Source organism: Spodoptera frugiperda, chromosome 28 (genome assembly GCF_023101765.2).
Source record: "Spodoptera frugiperda isolate SF20-4 chromosome 28, AGI-APGP_CSIRO_Sfru_2.0, whole genome shotgun sequence".
Classification (NCBI taxonomy): domain Eukaryota; kingdom Metazoa; phylum Arthropoda; class Insecta; order Lepidoptera; family Noctuidae; genus Spodoptera; species Spodoptera frugiperda.
The window spans coordinates 8,371,801-8,396,894 of record NC_064239.1 but is presented as its reverse complement, the minus strand read 5'-3'; the positions used below and the strand labels follow the sequence as shown (position 1 = coordinate 8,396,894).

General features: G+C 32.1%; 1 protein-coding gene across 1 annotated transcript in view; it reads left to right on the top strand.

Annotated features, from left to right (window-relative positions):
- The first annotated feature begins 702 nt into the window (after positions 1 to 702).
- Positions 703 to 25,094, top strand: part of LOC118265165 (ATP-binding cassette sub-family G member 1) — a 41,392-nt gene continuing 17,000 nt past the window's right edge. The window contains exons 1-3 of the mRNA XM_035577891.2: positions 703 to 870; positions 10,907 to 11,229; positions 21,864 to 21,981. Coding sequence (XP_035433784.2) covers positions 11,088 to 11,229; positions 21,864 to 21,981 — 260 coding nt within the window. The 5' untranslated portion in view covers positions 703 to 870; positions 10,907 to 11,087. The remainder of the gene's footprint in view (positions 871 to 10,906; positions 11,230 to 21,863; positions 21,982 to 25,094) is intronic.

The following is a 25,094-nucleotide window of genomic DNA, read 5'->3' as shown; positions in this document are numbered from 1 at the left end:
ATGTTTTGTAAGTATGTAATGTTTATTTGCTTTCAGTAGCAGGTATACGTAGAAGCGTAGTCAACGCGTAGTCTCTTCGCGGTTTACGCACTATGTGTTCATGAAATAGAGCCTTTTTGCAAAATGTGCCAAGTATATCATCAAAGAACGCCGAGTTTCTTATAATAATAAGAATTATAATCTGCATTATGTACAACATTTCCTCAAACATATCAAAACGACAGTGCATTGACTCGTAGTTCGTCCAAAAATAAATTCTCGCAATATGTATATTTCACGTTTACCTAAATAGATGTGTATTTTTATTTCAATGTGCAAATTATGTAATAATGTTCTTACATACTTAGTTTTATGAAACAGTTACTAACTAAGAATTTACTAAAAATGTTTATTAGGCATTTAATTGGAGTCGACAAAAACAAGAATACGATGTAGGCAAAAAATATAGTTATGTGGATGATAACAACATTTTATTCGATACATGTATCGATTCAGAAACCCATGGTTGCAGCCGAGAAAATCAATATTACCTACTTTAACAACACTGCACCACGTAAGTAGATATCCCTTTATAAACATACACGTTGCAAGTGAAAACACCATCGAAATGCAATCAACGAGAGTGAGTGTGATTGACTATACACAGCCCTGTGTAGTACGTATATCTATGTATGTACAGCACATGCGTCGTTCCGCCTTGGTCTTGCGTATCAGTCGGTCAGTCGCGGTTTGAAGCGTGCACGACACGGTCGCTTTGTCGTCGCACCTCCCATTTATTTATACGCGACGTCAATAACATCGCGGAGTTTAACGAAAATATTTATTTTTACATAACAAATGACTTGTATTGAAAGTGCGTGGAATTAAAATGTAAGAATAATATTTTTAGTACTATTCATATTTTGTTTTAAAGGTAATTTGATGAGTGAGTCATGGGTTTAGAAATTTATAGAAAGTAGCGTGCTTTTGTGCGTATGTACTTAGGTTGTGATGTGTTATATTGGATTTACTTTCGTTTTTAAAGAAAAATACGCATTTATTAGCCATATCCTTAAAGCAGAAAATAACGTTTTAAAAAAAGTCTTACTTTTATTTTCATATACCGTCATTAACTGTGTATACTTTTACTCGGTTTAACCAAAAATAACTGACAGTGCAATCATTACTTTCATCTCAGCCAGTTAACTTTTACTGTTCAGCAAAAACTGACCCAAATATTTCGTACACCACGTTTTTAAAAATAATTATTTCGCGGCTACTGACTATTTTTATTTATTTTATTCATTCACATTTTTTACTAATTACCTCATTATACAAATTTGCGGGTAAGTCCTAGTAACCTAGTCTACTTTTTAATATGTTTTAATTAATTCATCATTAGGCATTGTTTTAAGAAACTGCTTGACCTACATAGGATCACAATTAGATACTTTGAAAACTGTTTGAAATAAATTCACACAGATTTCTTTATTAGAATTATTTCCTCTTCAGCTTATCTGTCAGCGGTAATTCGCCCGCGTTCCCGTAGAATAAAATTAATACCAAATGTGTTCCAGACGATAATCTATCCCTTTTCCAAATTTCATCTCGATTCACATACACACAAACACATAAAATCAAAAACTTTCTCATTTATAATATTAGTAAAATTAAAAGTGACTAAATGTTACCAATATTTCTTCGTTTTGTGAAAAGAAGTACGATAAAATATGACATACAGGCAATATCTATTTCACATAAACTACATCATGTAGGTATGTATAGTTAATAATGATGGGTAATGTCAATATTGCATGGCTATTCGTAAACTAGGGCCCGTAAACTAAATGATGACATTATTTGACTTACCTAAGCACGGACCTAAATATTTCAAAACAGTTTCGAGTAACTTCCAAAGAATTTGTTTTTTCAACAAAAAATAACCTCTGCGACAGCACGTATCAAAATAAAAATAAGTTTTTTTTTTTTGTTAAAAAGACGTTTGTGATAAGTATAAAATTGTCACTAAAACGAACTTCAAACGAGCGATTATGATTAGTTTTAGTTCATACTCATAATAAAGCCACGAAACTGTACTGTGGTAGTTATCATTTATTTTTAAATAGGTATTACATTATGTTTAACAATATCAACGTACAGTGTACAATAAAAATTATTCATTGCAGTACATAGATTAGACGATATCTTTCGTTTGACTCTCGTCATTTTTTAACATATTTTTTCGCGTGACGCATTTAAAAATCTCTAATTGAGAGTACAAAATAATAAGGAGTAAGTCAACAAACATAGTGATAAAGATACTGAACTTTGTTTACCTCAAACTATGTTAAGGGTCTCCATAATAGGAAGACATATAGATAAAATCATTTGTGCTACAACGTAAAAAACCAGTCAAGATAATGGTTTGTGAGTAAAATGTGTACAATGGGTAAGCTTCTATTTAATTTTGAGAAAACATATTTGGACTAAAGTGACATAATTTAACTTAATATAAATGTAACACAATTGCAAGTGACTTGCAAATAAAGTTTTCAAATAATCGCTAAAATATTACGAGTTGGACTGAATAATAAAAACTTTATAAGTACCTATAATATGTTGTTTAAATACTTTTTCAGTATTTTATAGTTTTGAATTACATAGTAACTTGAAACCGAGGCACATTGTAATCTGTCGACTATCATACTTTTTACATTGACATGATATCAATGAATGTAATTAGATACATGCAATTACCAAATATTTTTTTGATTTCACATTACAAATCAACCAATAAATGAATCAATACAATCACGACCCGAGGAAAATCCCTATTAATTGACATTTCCAAGTCAATGTATTCGTGACGAATGAAAGCGTTTCATTATTCAAGACGTAGCTAACATGACATTGGCCGTGGTATTAATAACAGCGACAATGTGACGAACTAGAAAGGAACGTGTCTTCATTCGAGCGAAGTACATAATATATTGTACTAAGATATATCTTGTAGTGACGTCAAAGTTGAATAGGTACTACGTATGCTACTACTTAGCCCTACCATCACATAAGTGTCGTAGGCACAAAAATCATGCTCTAAAATGATGTGGTTCGTAACGTAAGAAAGATATACAAACACAGTTTAATTTCTATGATATTAGTTAGTAGATAGTAGTTTATTATTACTCGTAAAATATGTATTATTTCTTACATATACAATAGGTAAAGGATCAAATTCTTTATCAGAGAGATTGTAAAAACATATTTTTATTTGAAAACAGTAACGATGGAGTTTCTTGCACGTTCTTCTCCATTCAAAGCTACACTTTGGAACTAGCACCAAGCTTCACTGACGGACAACTCAATTCGGCGTTTCAAAAGTGTCTAATTAAGGATTAATTGAAATGAATACTGTGACTTTGACTTTGAATGTTGAGGTCAACGAACCCGAATCGTGGTATATAGTATTTTTTGCTTTTGTTTTTTTTTATTGACGTCAGACAGATTTTTACTAAACCCTTTAGGGATATTAATATCAATGTTCCAATGGATTATTGTTGAAGTTTAGAATTATTTCAAGTTTTTATTTCAAGGTAAAAGGAAAATTTCATGAAAATCGATTCTTAACATAATGTGATTGTAAAGATTGTAAGTAATACATGTTTTTGATAATATTCATGTGCCATAATCCTTACATAACAAAAAAATTAACATACATGTGAAAGGTACCGATGTTACGAAGAAATAAGAAATAAAACGGCTACGTTTGTATTTAGTCAATGCAATGTTAAATGAATGCACAAGTACTTGAAAATTATCTCTTCCAAAAATATATACATTTTTTCCATTTATCATATTTGTTAAATTTACTGACATTATTTCGTTAATTTTTGAATGATTTGTCTTGATACTGAATTAGTTCTAAATAAGGGGCAAATTCCATCCATCCATTGGCTTCTTTGCAAGTATTAGATATAGGAAACTGACGACTTATTAGGTAAGTATAGTCTTATTTTATATTATGTTTAAAAAGAAAAATTCGTCGCAAACGGCTGCCAATGTGGCGGTTTCGATTTCTATGTACAATAGCAAATCTTTATGTGATCCAGATATTGTTGTTTCGGGTTTATGTGTATGAGGTGAACTTGTACTTTTGTAAATCGTCTATTAAAACTTGCCAAGTCACTTCTTTTACACGCGAAGCATTCCAAATTATCGAACTTGGAAACATAGAAAAACATTTATGTTTTGGATGGGATATAAATATACTTCGTAAATACTTGCATTGATATCTTATCAAAAAATCTTTACAAATGCGTAGAACAACACAATACTATGGATTCATTTTAAATATTAAAAATACTGGACGCCAGACTTACATAATTACACATAGTACACATACATATATAGGTATCTATGTAAGATAGTAGTGAATGAATACCTACTCAGGCATTTAGTTATTGATCCATATAAACTAGCGCGTGTAAGTTTAACCTTCAGCCGACAGAGCCTCATACAAATCAATGAAGCCTGCTACTGTGTAAGTGTCATTATGACCACGTGGATATTACTGGATATTACTACAACGATAATTACATGTTTTATTAAATACTTATATAATATAGTTTAAAGGGTTTTTAGTATGTATTAAATTATTATGTCTTTCGGCTGACTCGCGTAACTTTCTGACAAGGAACTCGACTAGTTTCAAGCTGTTCTAGAGGCTCATATTCATGACGCATGCAGCATTCCGTGACGCATAACGTTGGTGGCCATTGTCGCGCTGCTCAGGAGTAGCTGTCCGAAAGAGAGAAAAACATAATAATTATTCTAGTAAGTATATCTGACGATAGTTATAATACTTAATACGATTTACAAATACGTGTGTATTTGTAAAATCACCTTTTCTCTTTGTAAACTCAGTATTCCTCTTTCTTTGTTTAACCCTGTGATGACAGTTACCACTCTCAATATTCCTGTGTGAATAGATTCCAATCTAGTATACATTTTGGAATAAAAAGTATCCTACGTCACTTTGCTTTCCAATCGTAATATAACATTTTAAATCAGAGTTTATATGTAAACACAATCAAATTCTTCCACACAATAAAGAAAATATCGGTATAGAAAAGTCTAGTAAAGGTGAACGACTTTACCGATAAAGAGTGAGATCAATATCAGGCTTGTTTACGCCAAAGCCTACCTCAACAGATTTCAAATAATATTGTAATCCATCTTTATACCTATCTTCTAATATGTGATTAATTAGATACGCGTATCAGTTGCAAATAACAAAATTTTCCAATAATCTTACTATTATCAGTAAGCATCTGACAATTAAAAAACATCTAATCGTGGCAATTCAAAATAATGTAAGTACCTGCATAATCATAAATTACCGACAAAATATTTTTCTAGTATAGAAGGCAATACTAGAAGTATTGTATATTTTGTTCAATATAAATAAAATAAAATTTAACTATCGATCGTAAACAAAACGTAAGTAACTAAACTCATTCTTTCAGTAACGTTTTCTAAACAGTTATGTAAAAGTAAATAACTATCTCGGATTTAAATAAAATTGAACCCTAATAAAACAACTATAGAATACAAACTCCAGAATATACAACTCGGAAGTATATAGATAAAAGAAGCAGTCAAAACAATTAATCATATGAACAATGGAATTTATGAGCTAATCATGTCTCATTAAGGTTCAATTTATATTGATGACGTCTTGTACCGTAAGTTACACATTGTCCCAAGGATGATAAATAATCTAATCTTGTCACCTCGTCTGCAACAGTGTTAACATTATAATTAATCTTCATTAAACTTTATTACAAGTGCTATAATGTTCTAATTTGAATAACTTAAGTGTTAATCGGATCATTATCTCCTATTTAAGTGGTGTTAATGGTTTATTATAAAAGTATGTTAATACTAGCTTCTGCCAGCGGCTTCGTATCCTATCACCCAAGTCAGCTCATATCCTGTCTGTATATCATATTTCAGCAAAATCCGTTCAGTAGTTTCAGCGTGATTGACGCACAAATATTCAAACATCTAAACAAACAAACATTAAGATTTGTAATAATAATTTTATATGTTTTAACGTATTTTTTTATGATTTACATTTTGTTACTCTCTTTGATAAATTGACTCAATATTTTCAACTTTCTGAGTATTGAATATAACTTTATAGTTCAGAATAGTATCATCTATTTTCTTTAAACAAGTTTTGATATTATAACATATGGTTTTTCTCAGTTTTTCTCCATATACCTACCCAATAACGTGACTACAATTTCAATCTAAAAATGCAGTAAAACATTGTTTATGTATTGTAATAAAACAAACAACATAAGTGCCGTATACAATTTCAAATAACATCGGTAAACCATATGGTAGCCACCTTTCAATCGAATATCAACCCAGTCTTTTAATCATAAGGTTGATAATAGCTTAACATGCGTTAATCAAGCTGTGTAATGTATTTGATTGAAAGTGGGGTTTGTTGATTAAAACCATTTGAAATGGCCATCAAATGCTGTTATCGTTTCGTGGAAATGTTTCAGATTTGTACGACTGAACAGTGGAAGCAGGTATTTAAAAACAATCATTTTTCCCCGAAACCGCAGAGTTACTACATGTTATGTTAAAACTTATACGTATATGACCATATATTATTGTTCTAAAACAAGAATTAATTTAATTACCGATACATTGTTAATTGCTTATCCATAACCTTGGGTCCCGATTCCTTTCGAAAACGTTCGAAACGCGAACTACTCAATGCATATCGGATACAACTCAATCAACAGTCCCTACTGTGCCCAGTATGCCCCCTATTAAACGGGACTTACAACACAAATGGTGAAAAATGGGTGTACATTGTACAATGGCATTACGTGCCGTAATGTGCAGATGCACCTCTGCCTATTCCTTTGGGAATAAAAAACATGACGTTGCACAAACTAACTCTAACAGTAATCATTCATTCGAATAAGAACTGGTATGTTCTAGGTCTCTTAGCTTATCTAGCCCAGACAGACGGTCTTTTATTTGTCTAGTCAATAAGGAACACAAATATAAAGATTCCTTTCAAAGAACTACAAAGAATTCTTTGTATGTTGAACTTGTATCTATTCAAAGATCTATATTAACGGTTAATTAATAGTAATTATAATAAATCAAGCTAAATAACTTCCCGGCCAACATCGTCAATGAATCGTTTTATAGACCAATTTATTATCTACTATCTAGATCATGCACGCAGCTCATCAAGGTATACAAAACCAACATATCATGAACTCTCTTTCTATGATCTTTCCGCACATTCAAGGGTCAGGTTATATTGGTTATACATAGCTTAATTTGTAACCCTATATAGGTACAATGGATAAAGAATCCTTGTATTAAAGCCATTAAATAAGTATACCAGTATATAAATCAAAATAAGATAAAATGTTAGTATCAATGAAAACTGCATTCAAATCCATTCACTTGTTTATGTGTGATGCACGTGCTTACTTACCGACAAACAGACAGACAGACAGACAAGAAACAACCTTTCGTTTTAGCTTCTGTTGTTATGAGTAAAGACAGTTATTTATTTTACTTACTTCAAAGACTTTACTGTACATAGAAGTTAAACTTTTCCAATTTAATTTATTCATATTATATACAATAAGTAATGCTTTTTTATCTCAGTTATCCAATTCTTCTCCCGCGTTGGGCGGGCGAGAGGGAGTGTCAGACTGTTACTGACTAAAAACCACCCCGTTCCTACTCCAGCTTTTCGAGTCCCGTTAAACCCGCTAGATAGTCCGCCGCTCACAGTAAATAATACTAGAACGAATATTTCAGACCCGGATTACTCATCGTGTTTGTTATTATTGCGATATTCATTGTTTATACCTATTATTTGCAATATTACTGTAACACTATCAGTTTAAAGAATTTTCTAGATTCTTCTCAGTACATGTAATCTACATATTTTCGCTACGATGTCGTTGCTTCCCTGACCTTAAAAGTTTAATTATAAACTTGATGTTTTATCGATTTTTATAATGTTTTAAGTATTATTTAGTCCAGTTAATAAATAATAAAAATACACGGCTAATGCGTAACTAATGCAACTGTTTGAGAACGCTCGATTAATTTCAAGTCATAACCGGGGCTTATATGTTAAGTCGTATACACTCTTACACTCATATAAATAAAACTCACTTACTGCGTGTCTTATTCAAATAATTATTTAAATAAATAAAACATTACCAGATAATTTCCTTAACCAATTAAAATTCTAGAGATTATTTAAGTAATGCAGAAAAATATTAAGTATTATGTATTTATCCTTAAAAAAAGTATAGGTAATTTTAGTTATTGACCATATTTGATGCAGTCGCGTTACAAGTATAATAATTATGTAAAATTCTCTTAACTACATTAACTCTATTTTTAATAAAAATATAATATTGACTACCGGCTTTCCATCTGCGACCTTGCCCGTGTGGAATTTAAAAGTTTTCTGTTTTAACAGGAATTTTATCGTGTGAAAAATAACTAAACTAAATAACTTAGGCTACGTTGCTTCTAAAAAAGTGAGTATTGAATTGATTAGTAATGTTTCTAATTGGTCCTGTAGTTTAACAATTCTTACTACTATTAGTTTATGGTGTTTTATCTTTAGTCCATGATGAATGATGAAACATCAAGATGAAACGAAATTGTATCCTGGAGACCTGAAATACAGGGTTTCCCTAGCTTAGGCTTCAGTCCGCCCTTACATTAATAATGTAATGTTTCCAGTTAAATTGTAATACATATTTGTAGTGGAAAATAAACGAATTTTATGTTCTTTACATAATCTCGGGACCACAGGGTCCCGGACCTTTGGAAGGCGTACGAGGGGCCGAGGCCAACTCGCAGAGGCCCGTTGAACAATTTTGATCTAAATGTAATGGGACATCAGCCGGCGATTATCCCTGTATGCACTATGGAAGTACACCAAAGGACAATCTACGGTTGATGCAGGACTATTGCGAGATATGGTAAAAGGAAATGATAGGGATATGGGTGTGGGTGGCTGTTTTATTATTATTATTAAATTTAAAACTGCACGGTTGGTGCAGTGCAATTCGAGTGTAGCGGATTCAATGGAACTTGTATGTTTGTAAACACACCCACGTCACAAGAAAAAATACTAGCGTAGAACAACGTTTAAAAAAAATCCTTTGTCCACCCAGTATGATACATCAGCAGCCTACTATTATTTTTGTACTAAAAGTTTTAATACACAAATAGACTACGGAAGTGTAACAATGATACTGAGTACATTGGTATCATTTATTTTGTTGTCAAATAACCTAGAACGCTGCGTCCTGTATCAAGGCCAGCACAATAATACGAAGAAGAGTAAACAAATTATTTGATAAGCTTCATAAAATTATTCCATTATTATGAAGGCCGGAAGCTATTGTTGTTATTAATAATCTGTAATTATTAAAGTGTAAAGTGAATGTTACATTGTGCACTACTGCCTACCCCTTTGGGAAGTGGTAACCCTTAGGGCTATGTTTCACCTGGACACCACGGTGGCGCGACTGGTCACCGCTACTAACAAAATGTATACAGCTTGGTGTCCACTTGGTTAGGCATAGGTCTGCTATATCTGCCTACCCCTTCGGCGATTAAAGGCATGACGATACAACAATAAGAATGTTTTTTCATACGAGTGAAGCCGCGGGTAACTGCTAGTAGTAAAATAGAAGAAAAAGCTGAATTTATTAGATAGTTCATTGTTTTTTACGGCACTTAATCTTTACTTATTTTCCCACAGTAAAATTACCTCCACAATATGATTATTACTTATAATTATGGTATTTTTTTAAGAACAACAATCGTAGATGATCCATTAAAACGTAGTTTATAAGGTCATTAAATTACCAACAATGTGTAAAATATTACATCTAAGAGAAATACTAACAGTAGGTACTAAGTACTAACGTAGTACCTATATTTTTACCTCTGTTATTTTTTTCATCTTAATAACGAAATCACACTTTTTTACACTTAAGAACCCTCTTTTTGGGCTTTGAAATATACTAAAAAACGTACATCGTAACATTATTCTTTGAATAAATGTCAATGTGCTTAAAAAATAAACCCTAAGAACTTAATACAAAACCTAGTGATCAACATAATTTATTATTTTTGTGACAATAACATTATAGCTTTAATTATATAAATCAAATTAACTGACAAGCAAATAATTGGTATCGTATCGATTTCATTACCTACTATAAATAACTTCATATTATTTTCCTTGTATATCAATATTATTGATATATTAATAAATATTAAATATGTTATATACCTACATAATCTTTAGTTATATTATTGAAACTAAAAATTAGTAATAGATTATAGATATAGATACATTATTACATAATCTATGTAAAATTTATTTATTGTGTAGTTATTATCAATATCAATATAAAAAATAAGACATATCGCTCATCCTACTAATTATTATTATTCCAGTATGATGGACACATACTCGTACTAAGTCACATTCAATACAAAAATACAATACGTGCGTAAATAAATGAGCTGATTTTAAAATTAACTTACTGTCATTGACGTCACATTACCAAACAAAGAATTTTAATAAAAAAATGGGATTTCTGTGTCTCGACAATGATGCTATTCTCTTGTCAATATTTTAAAAATTCCACCGAAACGCCCTACAAAAATTAACAGTATGCAAGACGACACTACTGACCTCCCAAAACAATAGTTTGACAGTTCTGTGATAGCTGTCAATCATAAACAAACAAAACAATAAGACGAATAAACAAACAATTTTTATTTCAACATACATTGTGACCGTGTTTAACATTGTACTATTTCTTCTCCACAGAAACGAGTCAATGGATCACTTGCATTCCGAACTTCAAGAAGTAACGACGAAGACAAAAGTGTCCCTATAACTCCTAAATAAGTTACATAGTGTGAGCGAGACAGTAAATATATTTAGAAAGTGACAACAATATCCGTGTTTCGGAGAAAGTGAAACCGCGTTTTGTGAGTGCTGAGTTAAGATGACGCCTAGTCCAGAAGATTTGAGTATTTTGGGGGGCAATAATAATGTTGTGCCCCTATTGCCGCGACCTACTGTGGAATTGGAGTTTAACAACATAACGTGCAATGTCAACGTGTTTATTGCCAACAAACTACGAATTGGTAAGTCTCTTTGTGCATTTTTTGGTACCTGAACTTGGGTTGGTTGAGTTTTTTTTTATGTAGGGTTGAATGGGAATAGTAATGTTTGGGAACATTTTTAAACCATTTCTATAACGAACTTCTCAATATGTTAAATATTTTTAAAGCTTTAGTAACAATATAGTTGTTGTTAAAAAACATTTCTAATTCAAATTTACTCTAATTGTATCAGGTTTTAACCTCGTGACAATAATCTTAACAGTAGCGATTACCATTTACGAAAAAAATAAGGAAATAGTTTTATTTGATAAATTCAAGCGACCCCCAAGTCTTATCACTTATCGTTATCATACTTGATTATTGTACTATTAGACTACGCAAAAATTTGAAATGTTCTAATAGTTCAATCCGTCATCCTAATAATTTGTTTTATATTGCTTAAAGCAACAAAAAATACTTACTGACTTAATCAACAATAAATTAAAATTAAATATCTATACACAATACTTAATTACTTTAATGAATTTTACGCATGAAAGCGTAAAGCTGATTTTCCACCATACATATGCTATGCGGCGATGATATTATAAGCTGTGAAACCATGTAACCGTTTTCACTGATACTAAGCTATGTACCGATTCGAGTAAGATGTGCAGCAAGTATCCATAGCACGCCCATATATCTGTTCTTAATACTGACCTACTAATCAAACTTAAACACGCTAATACATGAACTAGTGGCACACCGGTTTATAAATGACATAATGATATCGTAAAGGAAAGAAGATAAATCAATAAAATATACTTATATGAAACTGGTCGTCCGGAAGTTTAAATATGTAATCTAAAATGCATTCATTTTAAAAACTGCATGTTTAATTTATCAAGCTATTAAACGCAGTGCTACAAATATATCATATCCAAATAACGTAGAGATTAAATCTTAGAAAAAAGAAACAATTCCATACAATTTTGTAGGTACACTATACTGTACATATTTAGGTAGCAATATAACTTTATGATATGTGTCGTGTTACAAATTAATACTACATATGTATTTATATAAGGTATAAAAACCCAAATAGTAGACAGAGCCATACCGGCGTAATACAGTTATATAAGCATTGGTCTACTTTTTTAAACTTACGTAAGAATATCTCACGGCATCGGCACGCTAACCTAGATTTAGTCTCATTTTTAACAAAAACAATGTTGAATCTTTATAATTTAACATAGATACAATTGATTCAAAGAGCGTTTCTGGATGACTGACCTGTAGCTTTTTGGGACAGAGAATATACAGATTGTCCCAAATCATGTCATATGGAGAAAATGCATGTTTAATACGGTATATACCTACATAGATAAATATTACAGTTCTTTAACTCTTTAAACAATTAATCTTAACCTGATACAGATTTTAGCATAAAATCGAGCGAAAGAAACGGGGACAATTAAAACTGTAATATATACATGAAACAAATAAGATGTTCTAAAATTCTCTGCCACGGCTTTAATGGGAGGAAATGTTATTATTATAGCATTTTTTACTTAATTACTTATTTAAATTAATATAGTAAAATCATATCTTATAATTTTTTCATTAAGACGTACATCGCACCAATACTTCAGAGGAAAAGCAAACAAGATGAATCATAGTGTTTACAGTTTCAACTGTAATTCAGTAATATACCCAGTGTTCTTATTTTAGCAACTTTATGGCGACTGAAATGAAATCATGCTGTAAATGAATGACTCGCGTGATATCATCAGAAACCTTGAAGAAAAACAATGCCATGATTTCCCCATTCTCATGATCAAGGCTCGCGAACTATTTATAAATAACATGAAACAGTTTTTATGTGTTTGTCCACTAGAGCGTATAACCGCCGTACTCAGAATCTTTTAATGGGTACCTGACTTAGCAATTGTTTCGGCAGCTAAATCATTACTAAAGAATAGGTTATATGCCTCTCTGAGTACGGTAGTAAGCCTTAGCCACATCACTGAGTTCAATCTTCAGCTCTTTAAATCCAACCACTGCCAGCCATTTTGCGGATATCGAAAACAATAAATATAAACAAAATACGACCAGGTTATCTCACACAAAACTTTGCTTTTAATTAATATAATATATTTTGTTTAATTACGTATGTACTCGATGGGTCAAAAAAACAAAACTGTGACAAAAAGATAAACACAACAAGATGAAAACAAACAAAAAAAACAATTCATACTTAAGACACATGTCGTAAGTTAATGGCCTCCGTTATGTTCGTAACGTGGTCAACTCGTGCGCAGTTAGACCATTTTTGGTACATTTGGTATCTAGTTCGCGGAAATAATGTAGTGTAGGTACCTTACCTTAGTAGTAAATTGGTCCTACATGCTGTTTTTAGCACCTGAATGTTTTCAAATACTAGTACTTACTCTACTCTATACTATTACCGGTTATTTATTACAAAGTCAAAACCCGAAATATTAATAAGTAATTATAATAATTAATTAGCTTGATATTAAAACCACGTAATCAACAACACGTTTGTCAAGAAGTTGTTGTGAGCTTTCTAGAAAAAAAAGCAATGTTTTCGTAACTATAAAACAATGATTGTTTCCCAATTGCATTGGAATATGAAACTAAACCAGATTTTGTTAAATGTCAATATCGTGTAGCAACCCGACCTACAATATTCAAAACCTGAACAATTTTTAATTACAATTTACGGGAATTTACTTTTACAAGTAAATTAAAAAAAAAACTAGTCCAAAGATTAACTTAAAGACGTTTTTGTCAATAACAGTAGCTGGCCAATTATATTACTATAAACACGTTTTTAATTTTGTGTATTAAATGAATTATAATTAACTCTGCGCATGCAAATCTGCGCGAGACACAATGTGTTTTCTATTATTGTGTTTCATATACAAGAAGTTAAAACTGCATGACGGCCGGATGACGCACATAACTTATCAGTTGCACTTCCACAAAACGCAGTTTTTATCTCTCTCAATACAATAGGTCTGTATTTATTCTGTACCTGCGTGTAATGTAAAACAGGAGAAGAAAAATCGCTCCAATTGTCAAACTTTTTTTAAAATAAGAAACAAAATGCAATACTTACTTACTTACAAAAAATAAATATAAAGACGTTTTTTTTCTTAATTAAAAATAACGGTTTACTCACGTGAACTTACTGAGATAACCCCAACTAGTTTCAAGTCACGACAGGACTCTTATTATCGAGCAGCATGTGCAGACGCGATGACAACTAATTTTGTACGTCTTACGATAGTCATTAATCTAAAATATTTTTCTTAGATATGACTATAAGGTTGATTATAGCTAGTTATTAAACCTTACAAATTGATTACAATGCGTCGCGTCTAATTAACATACAATGCGTATGCGCAAGTAATGTTGGCAGTGTCGACTTCCGTAAGCTTATGTAATGTAAACGGAAGTATATAAGTCTCAGCTGCAGTCTACAGTTTCAACATAAACATAACATACAATATTTATTTAAGAAGTATATTTATTTTATACATAGATAAGTACATAAAGAGTATGTTACCAACATAAATATTTTTGCAGACAGATCAATTGATGGTAATCAATCGCCGCAGCCCATGGACACCCAAAACATCCGACGCATTACAAGTGCGTTGCCGGCCTTTCTAGATTGATTGAAGGGTTGTTGGGGGAATCAGGGATTGCAAAAATTGAGGAAGGGCGTAATTGGGCCTTCGGTTCATAAAAATCCATGAACACGGAGGTAGCAAAATAGAAAAAAATATCATTACTATTATGTATTTCTTGAAGCCATTTAGGTTATCAAAAAAAAAATTATTACTAACTTTCTTATATTAGTACTAGTGTTTTTATCCGATACCTAAATGTCCAATGTCTAAACCACTCTGTAAAACTGTGTCAAAATAATCGACCTTTGAGTTTCCTTCTTAGGAAACATCATCTCAATTCTGACGCAATGCTAACATCAACCTAAGTAGCAATTTGTCCTTTTCAAAACAAATGCGAAATCATCATTATTGAGTAAGGCAACGACAACAAGGGAAACTTAAAAAATAACATTATTTATAAGTATTATTACCTAATGGCCGATTGAAAAAAAAACAGAAAATAATTGTATAATGACATCTATTCATTTGTCATTTTGGTTGTTAACCTTTGCCTCTCGTTGTTTGTAAATAGGTAGTTATTATATTGGGAGCTCCGGGGCAGGCATATTAGAAGACCCGATATCCTTTACAGATTCTGCGGGTGGCAAACCGAGGTGGTTTCAGTGCTGCAAAATTTCACACTCCCTAGTCATTTACCCCAGAAAGCTAGGCGCCTTTTGAATGTTTCCCCGTAGTTTTTATATTATGAAGATACCACTAAATAGCTTGAGGTTCTAAAGTAGTCAGTTTGATTCCAATTCAAACATAATTTCGTTGCTGGAGATCCATTAACAATTGATTAATTTACCTAATACAGCAAAACCCACTGTATAAAGATCCATTCAAATACAACAAAACCGAATTTACTTAGCATATAAATTACCAAAACAAATTTTTATTTGTCAATATCTATAGACTAAGCAATATCGCGATATACTAAGAAACAATTATCTTTTTCTATGAATAGTTATGGTAAAATCCCTTAAAAATCTCTCTCCATTAGTGGACCACTACGTAACACACGCAATGTTTACATTTCAAGAGTATTACGTATCCCAGTACTATGTTAGCCATGTGTTAACTAACAACATTGAATATCTCGAGAACTTTCTTTACTACTCGATTTGTCATCACACAAGATTATATAAGCCACGTTCTGAGTAAACTAGGAATGTTAGACCTTCTACATAACTTACTGTCTTCGTCAGCGTATTACATAAAACATATATTTTTTATTTCTTAATGCCCGCGGCTTCGATCGCATGGATTACGAACTTTGTGAAAAGTAACCTAAGTTACTCTTTAGTACATCAGCTACCTGCCAATGAAAGTCCCGTCAAAATCGAGATTTTTATTGGGAATCGGTATTTCTCTTTAGCACCATATCACATCATCATTAAGTTAAAAGACGTCTTGCTATAAAAAGATCCGCTCTCGTATTATAAAGGCAAACTACGATCCGCTTGGCATCATTGTCAACCAACGATTACCCGCGACTCTACAAAAGTTCTTACTCCACCTAAAAGGAAACCTGCTGAAAAACAATGACCCCAATAATACTTACCCTAACAAAAAAAAAACACTTTAAACCAACTTGCTAAGTGCTAATCTTAACTAACAAAGTATATTAATGAAAATCTAAAACGAAGAAGATTTATCGTTATCGATTAAAGTCATGCCATATCAGTAGCTATCGATACTATCAATTACTAGTTCAACTGCAAGGTCGATTAATGTAATCGATATAACAATAACCAGGCGTTAATTTCAGATTCGATTTAGTTTCTAGGTCAAGGATAAAACGTATGAAAATCGTTTTTTAATTCATTTGCACGAATCATAATGATATCATGTCTAGTCAATCAACTTCGTCTTCGAAGGCACAAATATATACCTTTGTATATTAGGAAAATTGTCAAAACTATTAATAGTTTTTATGTTATTTATTACTGAAATTTAAATTCGATTAATGAAAACAAGGCTAGGCACATGTCTTTGTTCTGTGAAAGGAAATTAAAAAAAATGCCTGCAGAAAACAAAATTTATAAAAGTGCACTTAAAAACCATACTGCACCTATTTCTAGCCTCAAGCAAGTTTTCTGATGTATTACGGTATTTTTTCTTTCATTAAATCCTTTTCATAGAAATAGTGCTTGAAATAAAAGAGTATTATAGAGTACAGACATTTGGAAGTGTTTTTGTTCAGTTATATCACCAAATTGGCACACACGACGCAATGACTACTATTGATACTACTGGCTGATTGATGATTTGAACCTTTAGCATGGCTTGAAACTAGTCGAGTTCCTCCTCAAACAGTTACATGAGTAAGCCGATAACATAATAACTAATTTGGTAAAATAACCTTTAAGATAACTTTTAACCTTTGGTTTTTAACTAAAGTCTAATTAGGCAGTTAGTAAGATTATTTCCACTGTGAGACATTAACTGACGGAGACTTAGTTACCTACGACATACAAAACGACGACGACTAATCTACTAATTACCGCGACATTCAAACTAAGTAAATGTAATTTACTTTAAGTAGGTTTCGACAAAACTGTTCGGTACCCTTAGTACAAGTTTTGCTAAACGAAAACGAAACAAGAGCGCGTTCGGCTCTCTCATTGGTTGATTCATTCGCGCGGGCCAATTAGAGCGCCGAATGCGCTCTCGGCTAGTTTTAATTCATCGTAAGGCAAACTCGTACTAAGGGTACAGATTTAAACTACGTTACAAGTGGTCAAAGTTAAAAAGGTTTACTTACATATTTTACTTAGTAAAGGCCAACCGACCAAAGAAACTACGTTTGTATGAAGAATAATGTGAGAGGAGATAAATGTTTGATGAATTTATGCATGTGTTATTTAATATTCTCAACCTTTAACCAATAAAATTGACACGTAAACGATTATACAACTGACTGTTAGCAACTGATCATTTAAAGTGGCTTGTTACACATAAGAATAAATAAGAATGGCTATGTATTACCAATCACTTCCTCGTTCATTGATGAGACCTGTGTGCAAACGCACGTAGCCGTCTGCCAATCGATTTTTGCAAATCATAAATTATTTATAACGCCATCTAGTATTGTTTAGCGGTAAATTATCGGTATATAGGATTTTGACGTACCATGCAAATGGAGATATTTACATTACCAATCAATAATTTCAGGAATTATTAAGTTTTTTTTGTACTTATTTCTATTATAGGTTATTGTTTATTAAGACATCCTTTTAAGGCAACACAACGCCCTATGCGATAGTTGCCTACCATTTACGCTGCAAGCGACTCCTTAAATGTAACTAAACCTTGTTCGTGTTATTAAATAAATAAGTACCCGCTAGTGGACCTATGTATTAGCTTATTACACTCCTATCGTCACGCCTTTTAACCCTAAGGGGTAGGCAGAGTTGTACATTAACTTTACTTTTTTGTGATGAACTAGTATTTTTTTACTTTTTTTTTCATTAAATTTATTCTATCCTATATCTATATACGATACAAATATTAGTCCCGTTAGTAACAATCTACTAACCTACTTATATACTATAATCAACAAACTGAACTTGATCATTAACCTTGAAAACTAACAAGCATTTCCCCGAGTTTCTAGAAAAACAAGTAACTATTTAAGTATAGGCAATTATACAAGTGTTAATTTCATTCATAGTTTTGTAATGCGTTCACGGTGCACCAGACCGTGTCGATACATAATTGAATCATATATACAGATGCCAGCATGTTAACCTACACCAATCTGTCAATTGGATTTTTAACTTTATACCAGGAAAAATAAAGTCGGGAATCTAATAAATAATTTTGACAGAAAGGAGTAGGTTAACTTGCTGGTCACTGTAATATTGTACATAGTCGATAATAGTCCACCTCGTGACCTAAATATGCTAATACCGTGTTATCAAACACCCACCTATGTACCTACATCCTTGTTTATTTTCATAATCGCTTATACAGAAGTTAGTCATAATATAAATCATATAATAATACATATTTCCATTGATTACGGTTTTTAATCGTATGCAATATGTATTAGATATTAGAAGTATCGTTTTAAAAAAACAGCTGCAAATTTGTGCATCTAGTATACAAGGTACGTACATTATTCGACGACTATACTTCTATTTTCGATATTTATTCTAAAACGTACGCTGATTAAATATTATGTTATCAGCTTACTTACATAACTGTTTGGCGGAACTCGACTAGTTACAAGCCATGCTTGAGGCTCATATTCATGAGCAGCATTCCGCAACACATGACTCGGCGATTGATTAACGCAGCAGCTCGTCAAACATAATAATTTAATTAGTATGTCTCACGAAAGTAATAATAAGATTAAAGTACGATGATAGTTAAAATATCGTATGTACAAATCCCATATACATTAATTAACCCAGTCGATTTTCATCACTAATCAATAGGCTCGCCCCATATTACAAAGGAAGGCTCTAAGTAATTATAATACCATACAATTAAGTTTGTTTACCAAACACGATATTGGCAATACACCGACATCGACAGTCCGACATATTGTAACACAACACTGGCCTGTATCCTCTAATGGCAAAGAAACAATAAATAATAGAGGAACATGATACTTAAAATAAGTTACCGACACTTACGCATATACTGGAAGAGGAAGGGAAAATCGTTAATGTAATTCAAGATAAGTAGTTGTAGTAGATAAGTAGTGGTAAGTAGTATTTACTGCACGGTTGGCGCGGTGGCTGGGCAAGTAACGTGTAGCGGGTTCGATTTCTGCAGATTTTTTTGTGTCATTCATTCTACTTTTCTCAGGAATTTCTCAGGAAAATTAGGATGAACCCTTTTGTATAGGTACACGAAATATCTTTCGTGTTCCTATCGGAAATCCATAGTCCAGTTAACTCATAGAGACTGTTAATAAAATCACCAGGATAAAGAAATTAATTCAAGGCTCCTTCCTACTCGCTACTTTGATGACTTCCCCTGACTTGGAAATCTGAGAATAATAACTAGTGACTGGTGATAATAAAGAGTTTAGAGTCTGTATTTAGATTTAATATTTAGGTATACGTGTTTATGTGATAATTGCAGGCTAAACGCAGGAAGTGATTCGTTAGAAATCTTAGTGTTAATCTAAAATACCTAGGTGAGGCAGGAAATATTAATTGCATGAAGTGGTAAAATATATAGGTACCTATTATAAATGGTTCTATTAATTGAAATAAATATCGTTATTTTATTAATCATGTTAATAGAAATATCACTTAATTTTTCGGTTGCAATATTTGTACCTACTACCACAAGTGACGTAGCTTAATACGAATTGAATACGTTTGTCAATTAACATAACCCACGTCAGCTTTGACTTATCCAAAAATAAATCGGTAATAATTAATTGAAGGGTCAATTAATTTATTTTGTTAACAGATTGTATGCATCATGAGCAAATATGAAAATGTTCTCGCAATTAACAGCAGTATTTGATTGAATCTCATATTCAGATGTGTAATGTGGTGTAGTCTCCCAATACTCATATTATATACAGAGTAGTACTGTAGTAGTATACAGTACATATATCATAGTATAACGTAATGTCGCAAAAAATTGTGTCGTAGGTAACGACGAAAAGACGCCTATTTCATAAATAAATCTGAGTTAAAGACAAAATAGACGCACGGTCATTTAAATAGTAGATTTCATCAAACCGATAATAAAAATTACGTCAATATTCATTGTATTGATTTCGATATAATTGTTGTTCCTGAATATAAAAACAATACATTTGACTTATTTAAATTAAGTGTTTTATTCAACACCTATTGAATTGTGATGTTGCAAGACTGTATATAAATATCACATGGTTATTGTGAAATATTCATATGATACTCTTTGATTAAAATAATGGAAAGTTGATTGTTTTGTCCTGTACATGTTAATGCAAATAAAAAAAAAAATCTTATTGTGTGTTAAAACGTCATACCTAACATTTTTTTCTCAACATCAGCAGTGCGATGACCTGTTCACGGCAATTATGAAACTCTCTACTGCTATTTAAAAATATAATAAAACTATAAATTAAATGGGTCACAAAAAGTAGAACAAATAGACGTTGATTTAAAAATAATGACTCACATGTTTACTACTTATTATGTTGTGAAATTAACAAATATTAACCATCGCGACCGTGACCTATATTCGCTTTATGTCATAATAGTTTATATTTAAACTAGCTTTTAACCGCAGCTGTACTTGAATTTAACCTATGTTATTCTCCGTACACCCTTCTTTTGAGGGCGGAAAATCATATAATGATTTCTCCCGCCTTGGGCGAGGCGAGAGGGAGTGTCATACTCTTACTGAATAAAAACCACCCCGTTCCTACTCCTGCTTTTCGAGCCGGAGCCTCGGTAAACCCGCTACGTAGTCCGCAGCTCCGAATCAGGCTCCGCACATCCTGTATGTGTATACAAAATTTTAAAAGGACCGGTTGAGTAGGTAACAAACAAAACTTTCGCATTTAGTAAATTAGTTGGCATAGTTTATTATTAAGTTAGACGACACTATTCTTATCTTCTAAAACTACGTATTATAACAATGTTGAACTATTTTTATCGCACACTACTAAAGCTATGGCGAGACAAACATACTAGATGTTGCCTAATATTATCTAATGTTTTGTCTATTTTTTCCAACTTTGTTCTACTGCGCGACACGACAAAGGTCACTGCTCTTTTTATTCCAATAGCATAATCATTCTTCTTATTGTAAATCTTTACATAAAACAACATTTATTTTTTAAGGCATATATTTATTTTATTTTATTGAGGCAGTTTGCAATTAAAAAACGACCTAAATACCTAAGGTTCAAAAATCGAATTAATAATTCAGTAATTATTCCGGCATTGTCACTATCTCATATCTTGACATTACGAAGTACTACTATTCTCACCTAATTATCTTTTGTTACAGAAAACAAAGAGATCTTGAAGGGAGTATCAGGATGCTTCAAGCCAGGACAGCTGACTGCCATCATGGGACCTTCTGGAGCCGGCAAGACTACACTCCTCAACATTCTAGCTGGTTACTCGTAAGTTTTATTATAATCATTTGTTCATTAGAAAGGAGACTTTACTTTTAAGAGAGATTTAACCAATGACTTCTCCCACCCTGGATGCGGCGAGAGGAGAGTGAGACACTGACTATTTGCTAAAAACCGTCTTGTTTCTACTCCTGCTTTAAACCGTAGCTTCGGTAACCCCTTAAGTTTCCCACAACTCAAGACAGAAAGTGGATTTAAATTAGGATTCTGTAATAGATTTAAATAAAAAAATGTATTATACATAAAATAAGTTGAAACACCAGAGGTTGCTTTGATAAGTCGTAATAAATACGATATTTTAATGAAACATTACATTATGCTCACTAAGGCCACTTAGATACATTATTTCAATGGTAACTAGGCTTACCAAGGTATGTAATAAACTGCATGTGCAATCAAGCACAAGAATAAAAAAACTTCCATTTAGGCGTCAATATTAGATAATTTCAATTATTAGGAAAACAATAAATTGATCAGCTTGATTTTCATATCAAACATCACGTAGCGTAATAAAATAAAAGAAAATAAAATGAACATTAATTTTTACTTGATAACAATTTTATTGACTACAAAACATAAGTAAATCTCAGTAATTCACAAAATTCTACATCTGGCGTCATGGCCGCAGCATCGTAGTAGATTTACATTTAGTTTTTTTTTATTATTTAGACGTACCATTATTGTACCTTCGTCTAAAAAAAAAATGTTTGAAAACCCGACGATAAAATAAATTACTCAATTGACAGCAATATTTATTTTAATGTCTACAGCACTCATTGCAAACATGTCAAGGCACGAATAGATAAATAAACTTTATAAGTAACAAACAAACAGCAGGTACAAAATCGTAAAATTACAACATACAAATATGGGTGCGTAAATGTAAATTATGCTTGATTAATAGGGTTCCAGATAAAACTGTGTTGTTCACCTTAAAGTACTTATTTTTCTGATAGAAAAAGAAACAAAAGATACGATTAGGATAAACCTTAATAAATTGAGGTATTCCACGAAGTGACTAAAGCTTGATACCGAATATTTCTATAGACGTTATTCATTGTTATTATTGTCGTTCCAATTTGTTCTAGGGCAACTTAGATACATATATTAGTTAAAACGATTAGAATACTTAGATAAAACAAACCAAAGTTTAGGAATGGGGAAAATACGTAATTTCTACGTGTAAAACATACCTAGAAATGACGTCATGCGATATTTCAAATTAATATATCTTCGAAAGTATTTGTTTCCCAAAAGAAATATGTCTAGTTTTTCAAGACAGATAAAAATTAGTCATCTATGGGTAATAGGTACCCATCAAATAATTTCCAGCATTAAAAAAATAACTGTCTGTGCCACAAAAACAAAAAAACATCAATTTAATAATTTTCAATCGAGTCATTTCCTAGTTTTTGCGACACTGCCAACGGATATAGATTAGACGACGCGATGTACCATTTCCTCATATTATTGACAGTTGACAAACTATGATTCACGTGTATTCTGTTACACATGTTTTCGAGGTCGCCATGTGGCTTTTCATTACCTATTTAAGTAATTATATTTACATTTAAAAATCATGACTTACCACCGTACTCAGAGTCATTTTATTGGTTACTTAACCCAATCCTTAGCAATTGTTTTCGGAAGAAAATCGTTACTAAAGAACAGTTTAAGTATGTCTCTGAGTGTGGCATTTAAACAACTGATCATGATGATATCTTTATACATAATTGTTATTATGTATATATTTAGAAATTGTTATATTATTAACAACATAACAAGGATTATCAAATTACAATTTAAATTCCATTTAACCCTAGTAACTTGAACTATATTTGTGTAAAGCAATGTCGGTTGTATATTTAAGATTTGTACAAAAGTAAAAACCGTTACGCCACGAAAAAGCTAATATTACCTTCTTACCGAAGTCGATGTATGGTGGCAAGGTTTCAAATGCAAAAGTCATGTAATGTGGTGTGAGCAGGGACAGTGTGGCAACTACCCATCAATGTTACACGCTAATCGCATTTGCTACGTCACTAGTTTATCTCTATTGCAACATGTCTTGTAACTAGCTCGCTAATGTATTTGTCACCATTCCCTACTCTCCTCGCAGAGGTAACTGGAGGACTATAAAATGTATATTAAACAGATTGGGCAGTAGTGCTCTCTAATTACACTTTTTTTTTGAGTGGGGAAATCATCCAGTGACTTCTCCTGCTTGGGCGAGGCGGGAGGGAGTGTCAGACTCTTACTGACTAAAAACTATCCCGTTCCTTCTCCTGCTTTTTGAGCTGCAGCGACCGTAAGATCGCTAAGTAGTCCGCAACTCCGTTCTGATTACATTGGACCCTTTTAAAATGCAATCTGCAACTGACTTTCGGGAAACACCTCTTTTGTAAAAGAAGTTCACATTCCAGCAGAAAATTGTTACGGGCTGTTGATTTGTGTAGGAGTGTTATAAAATTGCATTTTAGGTTATACACCTTATACAGTTATATTTTTTTAGTCTTAAAATCTTTTGTACTAAGTTATTTCCCACTATCAGTAAAACCAAGTTTACAGGAAATATATGTGCGTCATTGTTTTCACAGCAAATAATAAAACGTTGATTTTCATTACGTATATGCAAATGTAACTTCAAAACACGTGGTTTTACAGTTTCACAACAGTCTGAAGAGTTTACAGTACTAATACAAAACTACTTACATTGTATTGTATTTTTACTAGTGATTAACTAAAAGAATGTTGCTTATGATGAAAACATGGATTTGTGAAATCCACTCAACAATGGATACCTCAAGTCATAACTACTAAACTTAGATACGGTCCTCATACCTAACTTCAATACTAGTTTGTAATAATCACTAAATGTAGGCCATTTAACCACAAACCCCCATTGAAATTAACCACAGTAAACAATGTAAATAGGAACATATAACAGCTAGGTACATAACTACATATATCACAAACCACAATACCTATAAAGTCCACAATTAGGTAGCTAAATAGTCGTATGACACAGCAGGAAATTTTGTATGCCAAGTAAACTATAACTTATAATTAACTTACGTAAATTAATAGAGAAAAGCTCTACT